The 22,283-nt window shown below is 31.5% G+C and overlaps 4 protein-coding genes across 4 annotated transcripts; all 4 read right to left on the bottom strand.

Moving 5' to 3' along the window:
- Nucleotides 1-621: 621 nt before the first annotated feature.
- Nucleotides 622-2,284, bottom strand: LOC105367363 (calmodulin-binding transcription activator 5). Its single transcript, XM_011506056.1, has 2 exons — nt 2,012-2,284; nt 622-990 (listed from the first exon to the last, which is right to left on the bottom strand). Exons 1-2 carry the CDS (start codon nt 2,255-2,257, stop codon nt 820-822), a joined length of 417 nt encoding a protein of 138 aa, XP_011504358.1. The 5' UTR covers nt 2,258-2,284; the 3' UTR covers nt 622-819.
- A 1,047-nt stretch (nt 2,285-3,331) lies between these two features.
- LOC105367651 (uncharacterized) lies at nt 3,332-12,829 on the bottom strand. Its single transcript, XM_011506419.1, has 3 exons — nt 8,878-12,829; nt 8,683-8,806; nt 3,332-4,724 (listed from the first exon to the last, which is right to left on the bottom strand). The coding sequence occupies exons 1-3, from the start codon at nt 12,794-12,796 to the stop codon at nt 3,332-3,334; spliced, it is 5,436 nt and encodes a 1,811-aa protein (XP_011504721.1). The 5' UTR covers nt 12,797-12,829.
- A 1,523-nt stretch (nt 12,830-14,352) lies between these two features.
- Dph5 (diphthine methyl ester synthase) lies at nt 14,353-15,650 on the bottom strand. The gene is made up of 3 exons (XM_011506055.1): nt 15,449-15,650; nt 14,682-15,183; nt 14,353-14,598 (listed from the first exon to the last, which is right to left on the bottom strand). Exons 1-3 carry the CDS (start codon nt 15,581-15,583, stop codon nt 14,384-14,386), a joined length of 852 nt encoding a protein of 283 aa, XP_011504357.1. The 5' UTR covers nt 15,584-15,650; the 3' UTR covers nt 14,353-14,383.
- A 569-nt stretch (nt 15,651-16,219) lies between these two features.
- LOC105367650 (serine/arginine repetitive matrix protein 2-like) lies at nt 16,220-21,732 on the bottom strand. Its single transcript, XM_011506418.1, has 6 exons — nt 21,582-21,732; nt 20,912-21,004; nt 17,444-20,851; nt 17,225-17,374; nt 16,934-17,081; nt 16,220-16,853 (listed from the first exon to the last, which is right to left on the bottom strand). Exons 1-6 carry the CDS (start codon nt 21,604-21,606, stop codon nt 16,757-16,759), a joined length of 3,921 nt encoding a protein of 1,306 aa, XP_011504720.1. The 5' UTR covers nt 21,607-21,732; the 3' UTR covers nt 16,220-16,756.
- Nucleotides 21,733-22,283: the final 551 nt, after the last annotated feature.

Genomic DNA, 22,283 nt, shown 5'->3' with positions numbered 1-22,283 from the left:
TAAAAAATTATAAGAAAAGTTTTATTATACAGCAGAATTTCATTTCAACCTTTATTTCAAACAAGCATTCATAATAATTTATTTATTGTGCATTATTAATGCTGATGCATTGAAAAACTCAAGGAACTCAAAACGGATTTCAACATTTGGCGTTTTAGATAAATATTTTTACGATCCAAAATATTTTGTAAAGCAGTAATATTATCTCAAGATTTGTTCAATTTTGAGTATTATTCGTCTGGGATACGCAAAATGCAGATCTTTTGTTACGCAATAAAACGTGTATAAGAGTAGGTAATGAAGAATTTCTAAGGCAATCGATAAAATTTATTTATATATTCCTTTCATAATGCTAATAACATAAATTCGCTCATCTACACGCGTTTATGTGGGTGCGTGCGTGCGTGCGTGCGTGCGTGCGTGCGTGCGTGCGTGCTTGAGTGCGTGTTCATGCGCACGTCGAAGTATTATAAAATATATACATATAACGAGCTACGTATACGATATAAGTGTCAAATGTATTGCATAACTAAGTTATTTACTTAACATTTCATACGCAATTCTAGCGCGCGCTTACTGAATGTATAAAAAGTTAAGGAGATAATCCGGATGAACGTCTCGCGTCATTTTCGCTACTTTCGATGAAGGACGAGCGGGTCTCGTGGACGTTCTGCATCCGCAAAACGCGTTTTGCCTTCGCTTAACCGCACCCCTGAAATCCGGAAGCCACTCTTCACCGAGCTGACAAGGAGGATGAGGGACACGAGGGGGAATGTCGTCGAAGATGCCGAGGCGAATGCGTCCGAGATGCCCAGAGGATCACTTGCCGTTTTGTTGAAGGATCTTCCTCGTCCTAAAGCCGCGGAAACCCGCTTGGATCCTGGTCGCCGCGGCCCTCTCCGCTTCGTGCCGTTTACGTACAAGGAAGCCCCGCACACTGGCCTGGATCTTCGTCGCGGACTCATCCTCGAGGGCGCTTCGCGGCACCTCCTGGATAACACTATAATTAATGACAACGGTCCGACGTGACGGACGTCCTCGCTACCACCTCTACCCTCCCCCCACGCATATTCGCCCCTCTCCGATCCCTACCCCTCTCTATCCTACGGGCAGCCGTTATTTTTATAAAAGCTGTTGGGGCTGCTCCGTAAAGCCGCTCATCCGTGTCAATAAGATTTATAAACGTCGGGGCTACATTGTGAAAGCCACCGCGGGACCACGCGGGGAAGTATTTCGGGGGTATGGGCACTAGCGCGACGCACGAAAATAGTTTTCTTGTCGATAAACGAACAAATTTTAACAGCGGGGGAGTAAGCCCTGGTTTGAGAAAATCCGCCTGACAGTTGGTGCTCTGCTCGAATGAGTCATCTTTCAATAGCCTTGTATTTTGCAATGTCCAAATGGATTAGTGTCTCGCGATGTTGTCGAGGCGTTGTTTTATCAAAGCCTGCCGCTATCGGAGATGTATCAATGGCTCTAAGATTGGCTCCTTCAATGACCATTTTGTTTGTGAGCGAAGAAATACTTGCGCGTCGGAGATTATTCGTCGGCGGCTGGGGTGGGCAGGGAAAGGCCAGTTTGGAAGTGCGATCTCAGTCGTATTCGATTGCCCTCTTCCTCCTACCCCCCCCCTTCCTAACCCGTACTCCTCTTCCTCCTCCTCCTCCTCCTCCTCCTAATTCTCCCACTCCCACTCTCCCTCCTCCTCCCCCCTACCCTACCCTCTCCTCCTTGCAATGAGTTATCGAGGAATATTAAATGTACGTAGAAGGGCAGCGAACAACGGGGCTAAGTCAAAGTAAGCCAGCCCCTCGACTCAACCTCCAACCTAGTTGTATGGTGTGGCATTGCCGAGGCTCTACTCCACCATCGACGCACATCCGCACGGCCGCGACCTCCGACCATCCGAGCGCTTCCAACGATAATCGTGATCCTCGAGATATCGGCGAGCCTCGTCCGCTCGAATCGCGCACCCACGTGCCCCGAGCTAAGTAAAATCTCGTAGTTGCACCATGCGTCGCTGCGGCTCCTGCGTCGTCCCGTCCCTGGCCTCCTCGGGTTGCTGCTCCTTGGCCCTGCGCTCCTCCTGTAACCGCTTGCGTACGCGATATCCCCGAAAGCCCGCCTGTATCTTGGCCGCGGCCTCGTTCGCGTCCTGGACGTCTACGAGCGGCTTCTCCACCGACATCCTCGACTCGCCGAAGCGCACTATCGCCTCCGCGCTCGCTCTCGGTCCACCTGCCGTAGGCCCGCGCATGCGTTCCCTCCTCGCTCTTAATCATCTCCGTTCTCTCCCTCCCTCCCTCCCTCCCACCCTTCCTCTCATCGTCATCCTCCTACCGCCTCAGGCCCCTCACTTCGCGCTCCCACTTCTGGGCGTTTCAAAAAAAATACCGAGAATCGCGCGCGTATCGGCGTGATCGAGCGTCACCCTTCTCAATCGTCGCGGGCGCGTCACCGTGGCTCGCCCACGCTAACACCCCCGGACTATTAATACACGGGTAACAGTAGTAGAAGCATTGTCGTCGTCTTCGTCGTGGTCGTGCTCGTCGTTGTCGTTGTCGTTGTCGTCGTCGTCGTCGTCGTCGTCGTCGTCGTCGTCATCGTCGTTGTCATTGTCGTCGTCGTCGTTGTCGTTGTCGTTGTCGTCACTTGAGCTACGTCAATGGGGAAGCACCCTGGACCCTACCGCAACTTCCAACGATTACGCAAATGGCCGGAGGCCACCGGATGCCATTCGCCGTAGCCCGCCCCCGATCCCCGCTCACAGCCATGCAGTCGATAGCGCGGGACACCGATGAAAATCCGACGGTATTTATAAATTGACGCAGCGGCGACTTCAGGCCGAGGGTAAAAATATGCTTCACCGGAGGCGGAGGCGAGCGGTGGTCCAACTTCGATGCTAACTCGAAGGGAACCGGATGAAGAGGCCGCCAAACGAGTTCATTCACAAAACCTCGACCGGCTTATTATAGACGCTGTTTTTCCTGCGTTAATGAGGAGCCGGGAAAACGTAGCTGGCGTCATTCTCGAGATGCCGCGTGACTGAAAGCAAAATAAATTGCGCTCGTTCGAGCAAAACGACGATATTGTTGGCGGAGGGATGGGGATTATAAGAAATAATTTACAAGACACGCATTAATATCAAAATATATTTATATAAATGTTTTTACATTGATATTTGACTAGATAAGCAAATTGGATTTATTCGTTGCAGTGCTCTTTGTTATGCATGCGTTATTAGCTGACGATTAATTTAATGGAGAAATTTTTTACAATTATAATAGAAGGAACACTAATTAAAAGGCTTGGATATTGGTTAACGCTATTGCTACTGGGACTCTCCCTTTATTCCTTGTGCACTGCTATTTTCTCCGTCAGTCAATGATGAGTCTCTTTCTATCGACGACTTCTTGTTCGTTCCATCGCCAACGACACTTTCATTTTTCTCATCGTCCGACAGCTCGGATTTTTCCACTCTCTTCTCCACCACACTTTCGCCCGTCGTTTTCATTATCGTCGCCGGTGATGGCTTCTCGTTCCCTTCCAAGTTACTGCCCCGCGAATCACTAGCAGATCTCGATAAATTCGATGTAAACGACTTTCTACTCTGCTCAGTCGTCTTACGTGTGCCATTGTTCTTATCGCACAGACCCAGAGCTTCCTCGATATTTATCGATATAAGCTCATCGGTGCTCGATGTCAAAGCTATCTCCAACGATAATCTTTCCTTTGATTCGAGATCTTCATTTCTTGTTGTTTCATAAAAACTTATCACTTTATCCGATATTTCCCCGATCGGCTCATTCTTTCGAAATGATTTGGCGTTCGCACCTCCAACGTCGGCTGGTACGTCTGAAAAAAATCCTGAATTTTCTGCGTATGACTTGGTTTCGACGTCAGAACTTGGACTGGCAGTTATTTCAATAATATTGGAAGTACATTTGTTTGACTTTTCATCGATGTTTCGAGATTGAAGTTGTGCGTTAAAATATTCATCGATTGCTTTTTTCTCCTTGGCTGCATCATTTATCGTTGTCTTATCCTTCGCTTCATCCACTACGGATTCGCAAATTTTACTTTTAGCCTCGTCGAATCTTGTAATTTCGTCGATTATGACACTTTGTGACGAATTCGAAATCATTAACGGATCATTGAATAAATTACTTACAACGTCTTCCACGCTAGTTATAAAATTCAAATATCGGTTTTGTAATATTGTTTCGCTGTCAGCAGGCAATAGTGCAACGTCACCGAATTGTCCGAGATTCGACTGTGCTGATAAATGTGTTGCTGAAGCTGTGAAGACTTTTCCCAATACCTGCTCGACGTTTCCACTATCCGTGCTGTTTAAAGCTTCTCTATGTAAAATTATACTTTCCTTATTCTCCTTATTATTGCATTCCTTTGATTCATTGACAATAGAATCGAGACTTTTCTTTTTGGATTTGTCCGTACTCAAGGATGTATTACCTATTTCTTGATAATTCTGCTCTTCAATGGTTGTGAAGAAGAAAGTTCGGGTATCGAAAATTGGAAGTGGCAAGCAATCATGAAACTCTCCGGTATGTTGCAGCTGATTATTGGCAAAAGCAGTTTCTAATGAATACGCCGTTTTCTGGACAGCCGTTTCTCGACGAAGTTTTTTCCGTTCTTTCGACTGTAAAATTGATGATACATCATCCACAATGGGCATTGTATGTGACGAAGATGAGATGCTTTTCCTTGATACAGATGAAGTATCCGCCTGTATATATTTTTCACATATTAGTTTGTAATTTTTTTTTTTAACATTACAAAACAATAAATGTAAATCTATTTGATAAAATTTTGACTGTATAGCCGTGTGTATAGTTATTGGAATTATTTTAACGTTAAAACAAAGTGATAAATTAATTTTTGTTACATGTAAAACTAAAAATGATACAGAGCTTATAGTAAATTGAAACTCAATAACAATAACTTCAAATGATATCTAATGAACTCAACCGTAAGGTTTTTGTATTCTTTTATTTTCACACACAATTGAAAATATAAGGAACTGATATATATATATATATATATACAAAAAAAAAAATTTCTGACGAAAATAACTGTTAACCTTTGTACTAAATAATCATTAAATAATTTTCTACGTTACTTTACTTTATTTAGCTTTATATTTAGCTTTATATATATTTATTTTGTTTTTGTTTTTTTTTTTATAGTTTTCAAAATAAATAATTTAGTCTATTAGACTATAAAATTACAGAAACGAGAACAAAAAAATGTAATCTTCACTGGTTCTAATCGCTATATTTGATTGAAAATTTTCAATTTCAAAAACCCTAGAAAATTCTATAAAACATTACATTCATAATTAAGCTTTGGTTGCTGGAAATGATTTTTAGGTCAAAAACTGTTCCAGGCAGAAAGGAAATGAAAACTAAAACGAATAAGTATATCAAATAAAAAATTCAGTTCAAGATATATTTAGCTTAAGTATTTTACTTACGAGTTCAATATTTTTAAAGCAATTAAAATTGTCGTATAAGACAAAGTGTAAGTAAATATTTTTTTCATATAATCTATTTAGAAAAACTTTTTGCACGCGTTTCGCATATATACATTATACTTATAGTCATCTAATAGACGTTAAAAATTTGAAAGAATTCTACCAACATATAGATATTATTTATTATAATTTCGCCACGACAAATGAGATTGCATCTTTGTAATGAAATTTTTAAATAATAATTATGTCGTAATATACTACGTAATAATGTCTATCCTAAATTAAATTATAACTAATTTTTATAATTTCAACAATTTTATATTGTTTTATTATTATTTCAGAAATTTCTTTATCTTTTCTAATAGACATTAGAGTGATATTAATTAATATATAACCTGGTATTACGATAAAAACATAATTTTCTGTTTAAATATTTAAATATAAATAGGATGAAATTATTTTTCTATTTTAAATAAATTTATAAATAAAACATTTATTAAAATATTTTCCCACTTAACTGTTATGATTTAAAATAATATCAAAAATTATTAAAGTATCAAATTTCTAAAAAGAACACGTCATTATCAACAATTAATTTAATTACCTAAAAATTATTCTTAAATAATTTTATTTGTTAACAAAAATAATAATAAATTATCCTATGAATTGGTTTTACAATATCATTTCAACTAATCTCAATATAAAATATCAAAATTTTAATTAAATTTTAATTGATAAAATAAATATGCTGACATTTAATAAGTAAAAATATATTTTATATATAACATCTTATTTACAATGAAAAAAATTAACACGTACGTACTCGAAATTTCGTTACTTCAATTATCATGAAATCAGAAAAGAAATATTTGTATAAAAAAAAAAGTTATATCAGAATTAGCGTTTAGCATGATCATCCAAATATGTGTAAAATGCACATTTAATGAAAATGAATGCATTGTCAATCCCAAGGTCACGATAAGCCTGACGAAGCATATATAGCATCAGAAACGTATCTCTTTCGAGGCTTTTTCTAACTGACATATAACATATATGAGTTTCCAAGCGTCGAGTGTATTTTTGAAGCGTCAGTTTTCTCGCATTGACAATAATATTTTTCTTGTTATTAAACTAACATATTAAATAAATCGCTTTGAAATATCCCGTATTTAAATCAACAAAATGTTGTTGTAGTTATTTTTTTTTCTTTTACTATCTAATACGGACAAATAATATAAAATTAAATGATTTTGTTTGTTTACGTTTTCACATGAAGATCGTGCCTAACACAATTTCAAATCACAGATTATCGAAGCCTTAATTCTTTAAGAACAAAGAATTTTAATAGCTCATTATTCTACTTTAATTGTAACTATTAGATTGTTTACAGAGCACACAGTCTTCAAATATCGTTTATAGTGAAAAAAGCACTTTCTTACAGTTTTGAATGTATTAATACATGTACAATATGTATGTATGACAGTAACAAAGTATTGTTCCATTAATCGAATAAATAGAAAACTTTAATTTTCAATAAATGTATTTAACTTTTGTTAATGTGCCTATATTATAAACAATATATAAAAATTATAAACATTAATAAAAACATTAATAAAAAATTAAAACATTATAAAAAATATAAAATCATTGTTTCAAAATCATTAAATAATTTATTTGTTATGAATATATAGTTATGGAAAAGGAAATATATAGTCTGGAAAAGAAAATTTTATTTGTAATTATTTAATTTTATTATTTGTTCTTCTTAATTCTAAAACATTCATTATGAGAAAAAAACCTTTACTTTTCCAATTCTTAAAATGTAGGTCACAATTAAAATTCTAAAGTATTCCATATATATATATATATATATATATATATATATATATATATATATTATATTGCAATATAGTATGACACAGTATTTTTATTAAATGTGATTTTAGCGATTGAAAAAATAGAGCGCAGGATTGCATGCCACAAATCATTAAGATGCAACGGTCGGTACCATGCATTTACGTTCAACCAATTTATACTAAAGTTACGATGAAAATCTAAGTAAAATTTAAATATTATGAACAATGAATAAAAAATGAGTATAACTGTACGTTAAAATAAATTTTATCTTTTTTTTTTTTTTTTGTAATAAACGCATATATAAATAAACAAATATAAAAGTGGCTATAAAACAGGATAAATAAATGTTTAACAAATCTTATAAATTGTAAGTAATAAATAAATTACTACAAAAATATCATTAATTTTAGATTATTTCATTGCATGCTGTCATTATATGTAAAACATATATTACAATAATTATGAAAATCTCTAAAATTTGTTTTATGGATATTACAATCATTAATGTATTACAAGACAATTGTAATAAATCAGTAGTTAAGTATCGAAACATGTCAGACGTCCATTTATTCAATCTAAATTTATATTTTTGCAATGCGTGACTTCTCGATACTTAATATTATTATTATAATACTGATTTTTTAATTGAAAGGTAATCTATATAATTTAAATATATTATGATATCTAAGTCAGTATTTATAAATTTTTAAAATTTAAACATTGGTTTTAGTTAATAGATTTAAATAAAGATTAACGTATGAAATTAATAATAAATCGATATTTAATTTGCTATACACTGTTTTCCATTTGCTTAATAAAGTAATTTATACATCGTTGAATAATGCATCGCTTGTAAATGAGATCTAAAATATATAGATTAACAATAAAGAAACGTACGAAAATAGAAAATCCTACAATTTTAAATTACCCTGGCCTTCTGGTATAAATAGTTTCACATATGTATATACTTATGTGACGTCACGCGCAGTTGCCACTCGGTAAAGTAAATTTAATTCTTTTAATTAAATGCTTAAATATTCAATATAATGTTAATTTTTAGTGCTAATTTATGACAAATCAATTTATTACATGGAAATTCATTGTATATAGTTTTAAATAAATTTAAATTAAAACATTACATCGATGGATCTATTAAAATTTATGATTTGAAGAAATTAAACAAAAAAGTACTATAAAAATATATTTAGTAGCATTAAGCATGAGGAATCATCTTAAATTTGTGTCTCAGATAGCGTGAATATTTAAAACAAGTGATTTTTCAGTATTTGCTATAATAATTTATGTACAGTCTATAACGGACATGAATTGGCATATTTAGGAGAATTCCTTTACTTACCGGAAAACTATCCTCGATCGACGGAATACTATCCAAAGTTGAGCTACAACGTTTTAAAGAACGCTCAAGACGACATCGCGTCAAATATCCACGGATACCTGAAGACAAATTAATAAATTCATTCATTTATCCATTTTATCAAAATATTTCTTATAAGTTTTTAGCTCACCGGCTTGAATTTTTGTTACCGCGGACAGTAATGTGCTTGACGCGACAGACGAACCATCCTTGCTTGTACTCACTTCCGATCCATAAATCTGACGGTGTTCTTTATCATCGATCGTATCCTGAATATTCTCTACTCTTTCTTCCGAAATAACAATCTTTTCTTCGGTTACTTTAAAATCATTATTGTGCGCGTTATTGGTAGTAGCTTTTTGTTCTTGTAACGTATTTAAATCTTGACTGAGAATATTGTTAGTGCCTGTCATTGTTAAGATATCAGAATCCAGCTGGTTTACAGACTGATTTGAAATGTTTGATGAATCAATAAACTGGTTGTGCTGATCATTATCGATTTCGCACTGACAATCTTGCTCGATAAGATGAGTTGTCAGTTCCGTTAGTGATCGTTCGGCATCGTCCAATTGATCGTCTAATACATTTGTTCGACACTCGCACGTGGACACAATTAATTCTTTATTTTGTTGAATTTCACTACATGTATCGTCTATTGTGCCTAATGTAGTTTCTTCTATTTCGTAAGTATTAACTGTTTCAGAACCACGATTGATCGAATCGTCTGCTGATATGCTAACATCTAATTCCGTTTGATCGTTCGAATCATTTAGAGTATGCTCATTCTCAATTACATATGTTTCATTAAATATTTGATCATCTTCTATTGCTTCGGACTCATTGTAATTTAGACTTTCTTGCAATTTCTCATAGTGATCATCTTGCAGATGCTCCGAATTTTCAACGTTTAATATTTGTATGCATTCGCTCGACACCGTTTCCGAATTAAGCGAATAATCTTCCTTTAATGTTTCAATAATATTCAAAGGACTATTTTGAATCTTATCTACGTCTTTGATTTTGCCTTCTATCGACGATTTTTCTTGAAGTGCCTCTCTATCAAAATTTCCGAAATTTCCTTTTTTATTCGTATCTTCCGTAGGGCTCGTATGTATCTTCAAAGAATTAAAATTTTGGCTTTCATTTTTATTTTCTTCTTTTTGCTCATCGTCGGTTAAATTGAACGACGAAATTGTTAAATCAAGTAACGAGTCTAAATTTAATTCTGGTACAAGAGGCCTAGCAGGATCAAAAGGCAAACTAGATCGATCGGTGGTAACAGACGTATCTTTTATTTCATTTGAGGACTCGATCGATATTTTACTAGATTCTTCAATGTCCAATGAATTTTTCAGACTTTCAGTATTCTCTAGGCAATCATTAATTTCTGCACTAATTTCTCTCGTTTCGTTAGTTTCGTACTCTTTGACTTGCATTGCTTTCGATAAATCACTTGCCTCTTCCGTTAAAGTATTACACATAGTTAATTCTATTTCTTCTTTCGATACGTATTCAACTTTATTTTTTTTTAAAATTTCGTCCAATGAACTTGTCACCACTTTCAATACTTCCTCATCCTCTGAATTAATGCAATCTGCATCTTCGGTTTCTTTATCGCGCTCTTCATGTATCAAGTCTAAGCTCTGACGAGGTGCTATTATATCGTATTTAATGCCGCGAATGAAGTTTACATCGATCATAGACATATCTGTATTAACGGTATTTACAACTTCGCCAAAAGCATCATTGATACTAATTTTTTGTTTATCTTGCAATTCGTTTGAGCAATTTTCTATTTGGCTATCGTTTTTTTCCTTCGATGATACTAGAGTTGAATAAATTTTTCCATTTTCTACTTCTATTTGTAATGTATCAGAATCTGGACTAAGATCTCTCTCTGGTATTATCACAGTGGTAACAAAATCTGGAATTTCATAAGGAGAACCTTCACTTAGTATAAAAGAATTCGGTGACAAGTTCCAATTTTCTTCCGAAAGCATTGCATTATTTTTTGTCAAATCATTATCGTCGATATTTAAGATTGGAGTATTATTATTATTTTCATTGCTAATCTCATGTTTCTCACTATATTCGGTAATATTTTTTTGTTCATTATCATTGTCTATCATTTCAAATTCATCTATAGATCTCTTATCGATAAAAATGTTTTCAATTCTTCTTTCAGTATCTTCCAATTCTTGCAGTTTACTTTTTATGTTTGTATTATTGATAATTTCCGATTGATTAACAGACGCGGTTTGACAATCTAAAATTTTTTCAATTCGCTTTTCAGATTCTTCAATTTCTAACAGTTTATCTTCAATTTTCAATATATCTTTAATTTCATGACTTTCTTTCACCTCATCGATATTTTTATCAGATATGTTTACTGTATCGTCGAGTACATTTTCAATGCGTCGTTGTACTTTTTCAATTTCTAACAATTTATTTTTCAGATTTTCAAGCGGACGTTCGCTATTATCATTTTTATCCGCAAATTCCAATGTTTCAAGATAGTCGGACTTCTGTGTTTCATCGATCAAATCTGGTGTTACATTTAAACTATCATGAAAGACTTCATCGTTATTTGTCGTCTTGTTTGTCACAATGTTCTCATTACAATTAATTGAATCGGGAGTTATAGAAGTACTGCGCGGGGGTGACAGTATTGGAAGAACCAATTTTTCTACGACTTTTGTTGATTTGTTAGATTCCGGTGAAATTGGTGGCAAAATTAAATCGTCAGAGTCACTGCGCGATGATAAACTTCGTGAAGTTGACTTAGAGGAAGGAGGCCTTACAGCTGGCAATGAAACATTATCGATAGATTCTGAATTATCAGAATTATCTTGAATGATATTTGTAAAGCTACTATTTTTAAATGTATTCTGATAAGACGAATTCTCAAATAAATTTTTATCGCTACTTTTATTATCATTGTCTGCAGATTTTCTTAAAATATTAAAATAATCGTCGTTATTCAAAGGATTTTCACTGTTTAATTGTTTCGCTTTTGCAGCCTCTATAACGCTTGTCTTTAGCGCTTCAACCTTTTCTTTTATAATCATTGATGTTTCATCTATTACTTCTTGAACTTTTTCAACGTAACTTGCCGTTTGTAGCTCATCTAAACTCGCCATCCCAATTAAATTCTGCACAACATAGTTCCTAACACCGTCCATTTTAGGTGTTCTCGAAGACTTTTTTATTTTTTGCGAATCTACTTTATGTGTTATATCGGGCTTTCTTTTTATACTGCTTCCTGAGTAAAGATTTTTTTTTTGTTCACTTTGGCTTTCAAAATTTTTTTTCGTTTTCTCTATGGATTTTCTAAATGTCTTTTCAATCAACGTTTCCTTAATATAGTCACAAGAAACTTGCATCCTTTTCTCCTCGACTGTTCTCTTCCTCTCTCTACTACTAATTCGATTTTTTTTTAATTCCGTTTTTATATCCTTTACTAATGGGATTTGCGGAATTATTTTAGGCACACTTCGGGAATCACTTGTTGAAGTATTTGACAAATCTGGAGAGTGGTGATGCAATGACTTTTTTTTTTTACTTGATACGGTAGTTGCATATTTATCATGACTATTTTTCTTTTCCGTCTGGTGTGTTTCGTATTTTTTTTTAACTGTATTATACTGAATTTTTGATGGCATTGAGATCGACGCGCTAGCTAATGCTCGAATTTCAGTGGTGCTGATTTTTTTACCTTCTTCCCCAAAAATACTTCGATGTTTCTCCAACACATTTGCCGTTTCATTTAATGACCATCTATAACAGCGATCCGAATTATTTCTCTCCTTCGATTCTAACTTGACCTGCCGTTTCTTTATTGTATCATTCAGGTCAAGTAGAAATTTCATGTTCTTTTTCTTTACGGTATCGTTGCCATATTGCTCGCGAAGACGCAAAAGTTTCTCAAAATGATTAGCCGCAAAAACATAAATATTTTCAGGTTGATGCCGAATCACCTCTCTCGTTAAACTTTCAACGGCTGCTGCTAATCCTTGTGGTACTCTTGGAGTTAATAAGAGGTCAAGTTTGGAATCTTGAATTGTCGCCATTGTTTCTTAACTTCAATTTTGCAATTATCTGAAAGCCGCATCGACATATTTAAATGTACCGTGTGTAAAACGTTATATAAAAATTAAATTATATAAATATTTTTCAATAATATATTTCGTATTTAAAATGTAATTTATGTTACTTTATAAGGAACACGGAGTCTTACAAAAAATAAACATAATAAGCTGTATTGAATATGTTGTCGAAAAGAATATTGCAGTTTGCTTTTTATAAAAAAAAAAAAAAAAAAAAAAAAAAAAAAAAAAAAAAAAAAAAAAAAACAAAAAAAACAGTGTATTACGTAATTTAAGGATATATCTATTTAATATACAATTATAGGTGATACAACATTCAGAGTAAAAACTAAATAAGAAAATTGTAGATAGTAATCTAGGCTCTTATTGATTGCATTAATTATATTGCATAATATATTCATTATACACGATGTTTCTATGTGTAAAAAAAATAATTATAATTCATCATCGAAAGCGATCATTCAACGGCGCTTTAAAAGATAAATATCGCAATTCATAATGCCTTATTAATTGGTATCTTATAAATCTTACAAAATAAATAGGAAATTTTGAACGTACCCTCGATGAATTATTAAATAATGTTGAGTATAGTAGAATAAAATTAATTAAAAACAAAAAAAAAACAAAAAGACTAAATCGTAGAGAAATATTAGTTAAATGCTCGGCAACTAAACGTGGCAAGTGGAAAGTCCTCCACTCAACTGAGCATGTTTTTCGGTGTCACCTTTTGCTAAGGGTCGATCGATATTTTTCCATTGATTCGGTAGTTTCTATGGTCGCGTGACTGCAATTCGCTAAGCTATAGTTATTATTGCGTCCAAGAGTATGAAAATCTGGCAAAGAATGTTCGAACGCGCAAGATGATATCTTTAAGTATTATTAAATTAATTACTGCTTGAAAACGTCTCAAAGCAATCATCTATATTTTTAATGTTTATGTGAATAATAAATTTCAAGCAGTCGGATAATAAAATAAATTATAAAGTTGTATTCACAATAGACTTGCGAATAATGATAAAACATTGTAATTTATGTATTAATAATTATTTATTAATATAGAGCTTTCGTTACATTTCTTACATTTCTTACATTTCTCGAATTGACAATATTTGCTGAGCAACTATCAACATTTCTTTTTTTTTTCTTTCTTTTTTTTTTTACCTAATTATAGGCAAACAATTGGATTGACCTCTGAAATATTTTAATTTCTTTGAATCCTTACTCCTCTCGATAATTACATTCTTTGTTATTAAAATAAACGAGATAAAATTACACTATTTTATAATTTATAATTATAAATATAAATAGAAAAATATTCTTACTATCTTATTTAATGTAATTTTTATAATAACAATTTATTCACTATTGACTAACACGATAGATGCGTGAATGCCAACATATGTTTATTAATTTTTACAGTCTTTTTTCATTGACATTAAAAAAAATACAAATGGTATAGATTTTTAAATAAAGTTGAAATACACTTTTAAAACAAATAATATAATATGTAAATATTTATTATAATTGACACACTATCATATACGTTTCTTCTTAATGTTTCAACAGTTGCAATTCTTTGTCATCAACGGCATATTGTAATAAAAACTCTGACTCCAGAGGATGTAAAGAATTTCCAGGTATAACGAGACAATGCAAAGGTAAACCTAAATCAATCTTTCTCATTTTAGAAAGCGAACAAATGCATATTTCCTGATCATTAGCACCGATTCTTGCAAGTCCCACTACGAGACTCGAGTGAGTGAGAGCTGTACAAAATCCATTATATTAATTCGTTAATTAAAAATCAATTACAAATTAATTGTCCTTAATTTTAAAAGGTAAAACTTACTCAATTCTTGATCACTGAGGCTTTGTTTCTTTTCTAATATTTGTAAAAGTTGATCTGCTGCTTCTGACACGGACATAAATTTTGGTGGCATATAAAACTTTGTTTTTTTAACGATACTATCTAAAGTCGGTTCTTTTACTTTAATATCTAACAAACAAAGGGTATGTAAGTTTCTTTTATAGTTTCCCAAAATTTTATCATAAAAACTATCTGGCTGCCAAGTTTCTGTCCACAAAGGTATTGAAACTATTTCTCCAAAAGAATACAATTGTAAACCACAACAGCCAACAGCATTTATTATGGAAGCATTATGAATGACTTGAAATTTAATTTTTTGCTGTTGTAATCTTAATACAAGATCGGTATGAGTTGTTGCACCAAAAGGATCACCAACAACTAAAAACGCAATATCCTCCTTATCGGCATTTTCCAATATTATATCTGCATTATTTTCTACCAATTCTCTATCTGCCACAAGTAGCTTACGACCATAAAACTCTTCCTACATCCACATAAAATAATTTTAAATATTAATACTTTTAGATAATAGTAATTACAACATTCTATAATGTCTATAGATTTGACATAGAAGAAAAACTTATAAAATTACGAAAATTATAAGAAATACAAGTATTAATAGTTAACTATTAAAATCATACTTTATTTAGGTTATAATATAAAACAAAACTTTATTCATAAAAAATAACGAATGCTAAATGATATTTACAAAATTTCATGTTTAAGATAAGAAAACTAAAAATACTTACAAGATTTTCTTTTCCAATTGTTAAAATAGAAGTATACGCTTCTAAATAAACACGATCGCATTTTTTAACAATTTCTAAACCCTTTACTGTAATATCCTTTGCATCACCTAAACCTAATCCAATCAAATAAAACATCTCTATGCTTTTATTTATAAAATAAAATTATGACAATACACATGCTTAAAGAAAAACATTCAGATATTTTCACAATAATCAATATCAACAAATAAACGTGGTTATTTTTATAAATTTTTTTCGTTCCTCCTCTATGGTTTTTCTGCTAATTGCACATGCATGTTGTGCTTATAAAATATAAATACATTGCGATAGAGGTTAATCTAAAAATGATTAAAGAAATATATTTTTATTTTATAAGTGTCATTTATATAAATTTCTCATAGTAATTATTTTATTACATTGCTTTAAAATTAAACAATTTCATATAGAGAGGTAAAATATAATACAAAAAATTATAATATACATACATTTTTGTTTATTTTTTTTTAATTACATGTGTAGATTAATAAAATATACTATTATTTCCTAATTTGAACATTAAAAAAATTATATACTCATTTTTATGATATATATTTCTTAAAAATTATGTATCTAATGTTAAGGAATGTTTTTATACTCATACAATGTTGCTTAAATAAATAAATTTAATATATAATACATGCATCTGTAAAATCAGTTACAAATGCATTATTATTAAAATTGAAATAAAAATAAAAATCGATTTCTGATAACTATAGTTGTATATAACTATATCTTTATTGCAGTAATTTATTGAAAATGCATACTAGTACACGGGTATTCTATAATTCAATAAAAAATGTACTTATTTGTTTCTTTTTTTAAGACAAGTTCAGTACTTTTTTACAAATAATAATTAATAATAAGCCTATTGATATACATATTATGTAAACTAATTAAATCCTTAACTACAGGACTAGTGCGTAACATTTTTTACAATTTTTAAACAAAATATCCTTTATACATGCTACGTCATTGTCAAAGGAAATATTTGATGTTAGAAAAATCACATCATTCTGATATTTTAAATTAAATTACGCACAAGCTTATCTTATTTTAAAACTTAAAGCCAAAATTATATTCCTAAAATTATTAATCAGCACAATTAATTGTTGTTCTCAATAAGAAAAAACTACCGTGTATTGGTAATATCAAACTAAATATTATTAAATAACTCTTCAATGGTAGAAGTATATAGAATTGTAAATAGTTATTTATATTTACATGAAAAGTACAATTTCTTTAAAAAATAATAATGAGAATTATATCTTATTACGAATTTTTTATACGAGATTTCATTTGTAATTCAAAACGTCGATTCATTCGCACACCTTTAAGAATATTTCTTGCATCTTCTCGCTTTTGTTCTCTAAAAAATATAATTTTATATTATTATATAAATTAACAAGTATGAGAATTAAAATTTTAAATATTTCAATTAATATTTACCTTGATTCTACAATACCCGCCTGTTTCCTAGAAATCATGCTAACAGCATCATTCTTTCTTAGCTTAAATCCAAATTTATTGTAGATACCATTTGTTGAATCCAATGGAGCTAGTTTATTACTTCCATTTTGATACTTTGTTGCAAGTACTAATAAGATTTGATAAATATAATTTTCGTTTTTATCAATTAATTGATATATTATATATATATATATATATATATATATATATATATATATATATATATATATATATATATATATATTATTATAAAAAATTTATTCATCTTACTTTTCTTTGCACTTGATGTGGCAGTATTTATTGTTAAATGTCTTTTTTCAATTCTTTTCTTTAAGTCTATTAATGATTCCATTTTTTCAAAATTTTTCTGGTGAATGTCAGCAAAATTAGGAATTTTCCTAGTCACTGGTGTTTTTGTACCTAAATAAATAACTTATACTTTTAGTATTATTTTTAATAGTAAAATGTAGATTATGTAATTTATTATACCTAATTTTTTTTCGGAATTTATGATTGGCTTTGGCCTACTTAGGCGATTAACCGAAGCAATTTGTGCTTCGTGAATACTTTTTTTAGATTTTGTATTTGATAATGAATTAGATAGTCTTTTATTTAAAGGTGTATTCATAGGTGTTTTGACCTGTAACTTAGACGCAGAACCCACACTTTTCCGATGGTCTATTTTATTAATAAATGATTTACGAGTAGGAGTTTTGCTTATTGATGTTGATATTTTATTTTGCTGAATTGCGTGGCCAGGTGTACCTATTCTATTTATAGCATTTGCTTGAATCTGTAAATTAGAATTAGCAAAATGTACTCTACAACTTTTCTTAGACTCGGATTCTTCATTTATATTTATTTCATTCAATATTTTTTTATCTGATTCCATTTCTAACCCAATTTGTGATGTTTCCAACTCATAAGTATCATCTTTTATAGATTTTACTTTAGTTTCACTTGAAGTATCTTTAATGATTTCAAATGTATTATTCTTACTACTCTTTTGAAACACATTTACGTCTTGCAAGGATTTTCTTTTGTCTAAATTAGTTTTATTAATTTCGAACGTAATATCTTTTTCTGAGCCATCCAAATCAAAAACATCACTCATATTTATAAGCGACGTTTCATTTGAAGATGGTTCTGATTGATCTTCTATTAATGGCTGATGTATTTTAATGTTTGATTGATTATTTAATCTTTTAACAGCTTTAGGTTTTGGCGTTGAAGATCCATTTAACACGATGGAACTACTTAATTGTCTTAATATTTTTTTATCAGATGATAAACTTAACAAACGTTTAATCTTTTGTTTAGGTGTTAAAGTATTTGTAGTCTTTGAATTTGAATTTATTTTCTTCAAACTCTCAATTGATGAATCTTGATTTAAACTAGAATTTTCTAAGACAGATCGATCATTTATAGAAGATAAACTCTTATAATCACTGAATGGCACTTTCTGATTATCCAAATTAAACGAGCTTTTAATAACATGATCTACAGGTATTAAGTTTATAGTAGGTTGGTTTCGTCTTGCAGTTAAAATTGAATTTCTCAATACTGGAGAGGAAAGTTTATTTACAACTACTTTTGGACACATAGATGATAAAAATGAATAATTCATAAACTCATTAACAGATTTTTTTATAGACAGATTTGCTGATATGTCAGCCACTTTTAACGGAGAAGCAATTTTAGGTGATTTATTCAATTTCTTTAATGGTGAAACAGATTTAGATGCTTTATTTGCTGGTGATACAGATTTTCTTGATTTTTTTGCTGGTGACACAGATAGTAATTTCTTTGCCGGCGACACAGATCTACTTGATCTCTTTACAGGTGATATAGATTTTGATTGTTTGGCTGGTGATACAGATCTTCTTGATTTCTTTACTGATGATATGGATCTTCTTGTTTTCTTTGTTGGTGATATAGATATTCTTGATTTCTTTGCTGGTGATACCAATCCTCTTGATTTCTTTGCTGGTGATACCGATCCTCTTGATTTCTTTGCTGGTGATACTGATCTTCTTGATTTCTTTGCTGATGATGCAGATCTTGTTGATTTCTTTTCTGGTGATACCGATTTTCTTGATCTTTTTGCTGGTGATACAGATATTTTTGATTTCTTTGCTGGTGATACTGATCTTCTTGATTTCTTTGCTGATGATGCAGATCTTGTTGATTTCTTTTCTGGTGATACCGATTTTCTTGATTTTTTTGCCGGTGATACCGATTTTCTTGATCTTTTTGCTGGTGATACCGATCTTCTTGATTTTTTTGCCGGCGATACAGATCTTCTTGAACTTTTTGCTGGTGATACTGATCCTCTTGATTTCTTTTCTGGTGATACCGATTTTCTTGATCTTTTTGCTGGTGATACAGATATTTTTGATTTCTTTGCTGGTGATACAGATATTCTTGATTTCTTTGTTGGTGATACAGATATTCTTGATTTCTTTGTTGGTGATACAGATATTCTCGATTTCCTTGTCGATGATACAGATATGCTTGATTTTTTAGCTGGCGATAAAGATTTTCTTGATTTCTTTGCCGATGCCTTGGATTTGGATGATTTTTTAGTTGATAAAATAATTTTAGGCATTTTCTTGGAACTTAAGGGTGTAATATTCAATAGCCTCTTAGACTTTGTAAAAATTATATTAGAAGAGTTTAGAGGTGATAGTTTTGATTCTTTTTTCGCTGATTTTATTGATTTGTTTGATTCTTTTGATTTCGACGATGAATTAGATTTGGTTGTTTTCATAGTTTTAATTGGTGATTCAGGATTTGGCGATGTTTCTGTTTCAGACAAGTCTTTAGTTTTGACTAATGACTTCGATACTTTTTCTAAATCAAATTTTTGTGTTTTTTTCAATTTTACACTTTCAGCTGGAGTTTTTACGGAATTTAATGATTCATTAATTATGGTTTTTTTTTTAGATTTCGATGGTGAAACGGATGATTTTTTCAAAGCTTTTTTGGATGTCGATGTTTTCATTGACTTTGTTGATTTAGATTTTGGAGTTCTTAAAACAATTTTTGGAGATTTAGAAAATCTTGGTCTTACTTTAAATACAGGTGAAATCGATTTTTTTTTACTCGAAGATGGTTTTAATAACAATGACGTTGTCTTTTTGTGACTTATATTTGTATTTTCAAAAGAGCTATTCTCCAAATTAGAAGAATTAAGTAGCTTCAATGAATGATTTGAGTTTTCTGAAGAAGACGGCGAATCAACAATAGATAACTTTCTTTGTACATTTAATAGCTTAAAAGAATCATGTGCATGCGTCTTGGGAGATCCCAAATTTATTGGAGATTTTTTAGGAGTTTTTGTAGAACGATGCGGTGTAAGAGAAACATTGATAGGACTACTTTTTGGAGTAACCTCTTTTTCTGTTGATTTAACATTATTAAGTAATGCTTTGTGAGATTTCTCTGGTGTCTTATATTCTTTCTTATGTCTATACGAATTATCTTTATCCGATTTCAATTTCTTTCTTGATACCATCTCTGGAATTTCTTCGTATTTACTAGTTAAATTATTAATACTATAAGATACTTGTCTTTTTTCCTTTTGAGTTTTTATATTAGAAGATTCATCTTTAACAATATGTAAATTCACATCTATTATTTGAGATTTGTCACTTTTAACTTTCTTTGTAGAGTGTGGAGTTTTTACATGTTTTTTTTTAGTCTTTGATTTATTCTTTGATTCTTCAGTAGTCAAATTTAACAATTCATCTTGACTCGTTGATGCTGTATCAGCTTGTCTCTTTCGTTTTCTCGAATTTAATGAAGTATCGTTTACAAAACTAACAGTATTATCCAACAAACTAGTAACTTCTACAGGATTATCAATTTCTTCTTCCGAACCTTTAATAGTTTGACCTTATAAAAAGAAGTAAAATTTAAATAAATACTTTATTTATAATATACAGAGATACTTACTTTTGTTAGTTCTGTAAGTACTTCGAAGTATTTTAGAAGTAGACTTCAAACTATTATCATTACATATCTCAGTAATATTTTCTCTTATAGTACCTAAAATGGAATGTTCACTTTACAATTATATAAAATTGTTCGATTCAACAAGTTGGGTATGGTAAACGTGTTTGTGCATGTATGCGCGCGCGCGTATGCGTTTGTGTTTGTATATATATACATATGCATCCTCCATATGCATATATATATATATATATATATATATACATATGCGTGCATCCATGCATATGCTTCTTATTACATAATTAAACATTCATCCATCCATGCAAACGAGCATTCGTATAGACAAGTACACGAGTGGAATAAAAACTTTGAAAGTACAAAAATTGGAAACAATTGAACTAGTCATGGTTATGATAAATTCAATTGAAAAAGCATTAGTAACAGATAGTGCATAAGAATCATAATCGTCATTAGCATTCATTGAATGATTTTTATTTCGAATACCCTTGTGCACAAATTTTTAAGACAATAAAAACAGTTATTCAAATTTCATTTAAGGCGCCAAACAATACGCCATGTTTGAATGTAAAGAATGTATTCCAGCCCGCCCAAACATTAACAAGTTCTTTTTGAAGCTTTGAGGATAGGCAATAAATCTTAATGAAAATTTTACCTCTTCTCGTTCTCCTCGGCGACATTCTTTCTCTCGTTTCAGCTTTTTTCTTTGTTTACCTGGCTGTCGTTCTTTAAAAAACTTGTTCATGTATGTGTATGACTAGTGGAAACGTTTGCCGTCCGGTAAACTAAAGTTCTATACAAAACGATGCTGCAAACCACAAACGCAAGGATAATCTTAAGATGAAACTTTTTATCGTAGTGAAGTCGACACTAGCGCCATGTCAAAGTGCGGTGAATATTATTTATATGTACAGGCAGTTAATACCATTTGAAAAAGCAGAAAGTTTAACGCACTCGTTACGGCTTCTTCCCACAAACGATTATTTATTTATTTATTTACATAAACGAAGCTTTCTTAATAACAATGGGATGGGATTAATATTTCGTAAACGCAAGGCCATCTTGAAATATAACGATCAAACATTTAACGTGCATTTTGGAAGTTTACCTTATTTAATTTTTAATAATCACTTTTACCGCATGGTGACACTGCCATACGTTTTATTGATCAAAATTTATAAGTATTTTTCAATTTTTCAAAGAATTAATCTCTTAGAAAACGTTATGTACAATATATACTGCCAGCGTTGTTGCCAATTTTATCGATTTCTCAGCTTTTAACGGTCTTATTGTTTTACATATTTGAAATTGAATATAACATAATGCAGAATTATAAAATTGTATTTTCGTTATTAGA

The sequence above is a fragment of the Ceratosolen solmsi genome, unplaced genomic scaffold, assembly GCF_000503995.2.
Source record: "Ceratosolen solmsi marchali unplaced genomic scaffold, CerSol_1.0 scaffold7, whole genome shotgun sequence".
In the NCBI taxonomy this organism is placed as follows: Eukaryota; Metazoa; Arthropoda; class Insecta; order Hymenoptera; family Agaonidae; genus Ceratosolen; species Ceratosolen solmsi.
This window is presented reverse-complemented; position numbering and strand designations above follow the sequence as displayed.

Coding starts and splice junctions, on each gene's coding strand:
- LOC105367363 (XM_011506056.1), bottom strand. CDS start 2,257: ATGCGCGGGCCTACGGCAGGTGGACCGAGAGCGAGCGCGGAGGCGATA. Junction 991..2,011: donor AGGAGCCGCAGCGACGCATG/GTGCAACTACGA, acceptor AGTGTTATCCAG/GAGGTGCCGCGAAGCGCCCT.
- LOC105367651 (XM_011506419.1), bottom strand. CDS start 12,796: ATGGCGACAATTCAAGATTCCAAACTTGACCTCTTATTAACTCCAAGA. Junction 8,807..8,877: donor GGTAACAAAAATTCAAGCCG/GTGAGCTAAAAA, acceptor ATTTGTCTTCAG/GTATCCGTGGATATTTGACG. Junction 4,725..8,682: donor AAAGGAATTCTCCTAAATAT/GCCAATTCATGT, acceptor ATCTGTATCAAG/GAAAAGCATCTCATCTTCGT.
- Dph5 (XM_011506055.1), bottom strand. CDS start 15,583: ATGTTTTATTTGATTGGATTAGGTTTAGGTGATGCAAAGGATATTACA. Junction 15,184..15,448: donor CAATTGGAAAAGAAAATCTT/GTAAGTATTTTT, acceptor ATGTGGATGTAG/GAAGAGTTTTATGGTCGTAA. Junction 14,599..14,681: donor CCTCAGTGATCAAGAATTGA/GTAAGTTTTACC, acceptor GATTTTGTACAG/CTCTCACTCACTCGAGTCTC.
- LOC105367650 (XM_011506418.1), bottom strand. CDS start 21,606: ATGTCGCCGAGGAGAACGAGAAGAG. Junction 17,375..17,443: donor AAATTCCGAAAAAAAATTAG/GTATAATAAATT, acceptor TTATTTATTTAG/GTACAAAAACACCAGTGACT. Junction 17,082..17,224: donor CACATCAAGTGCAAAGAAAA/GTAAGATGAATA, acceptor AAATCTTATTAG/TACTTGCAACAAAGTATCAA.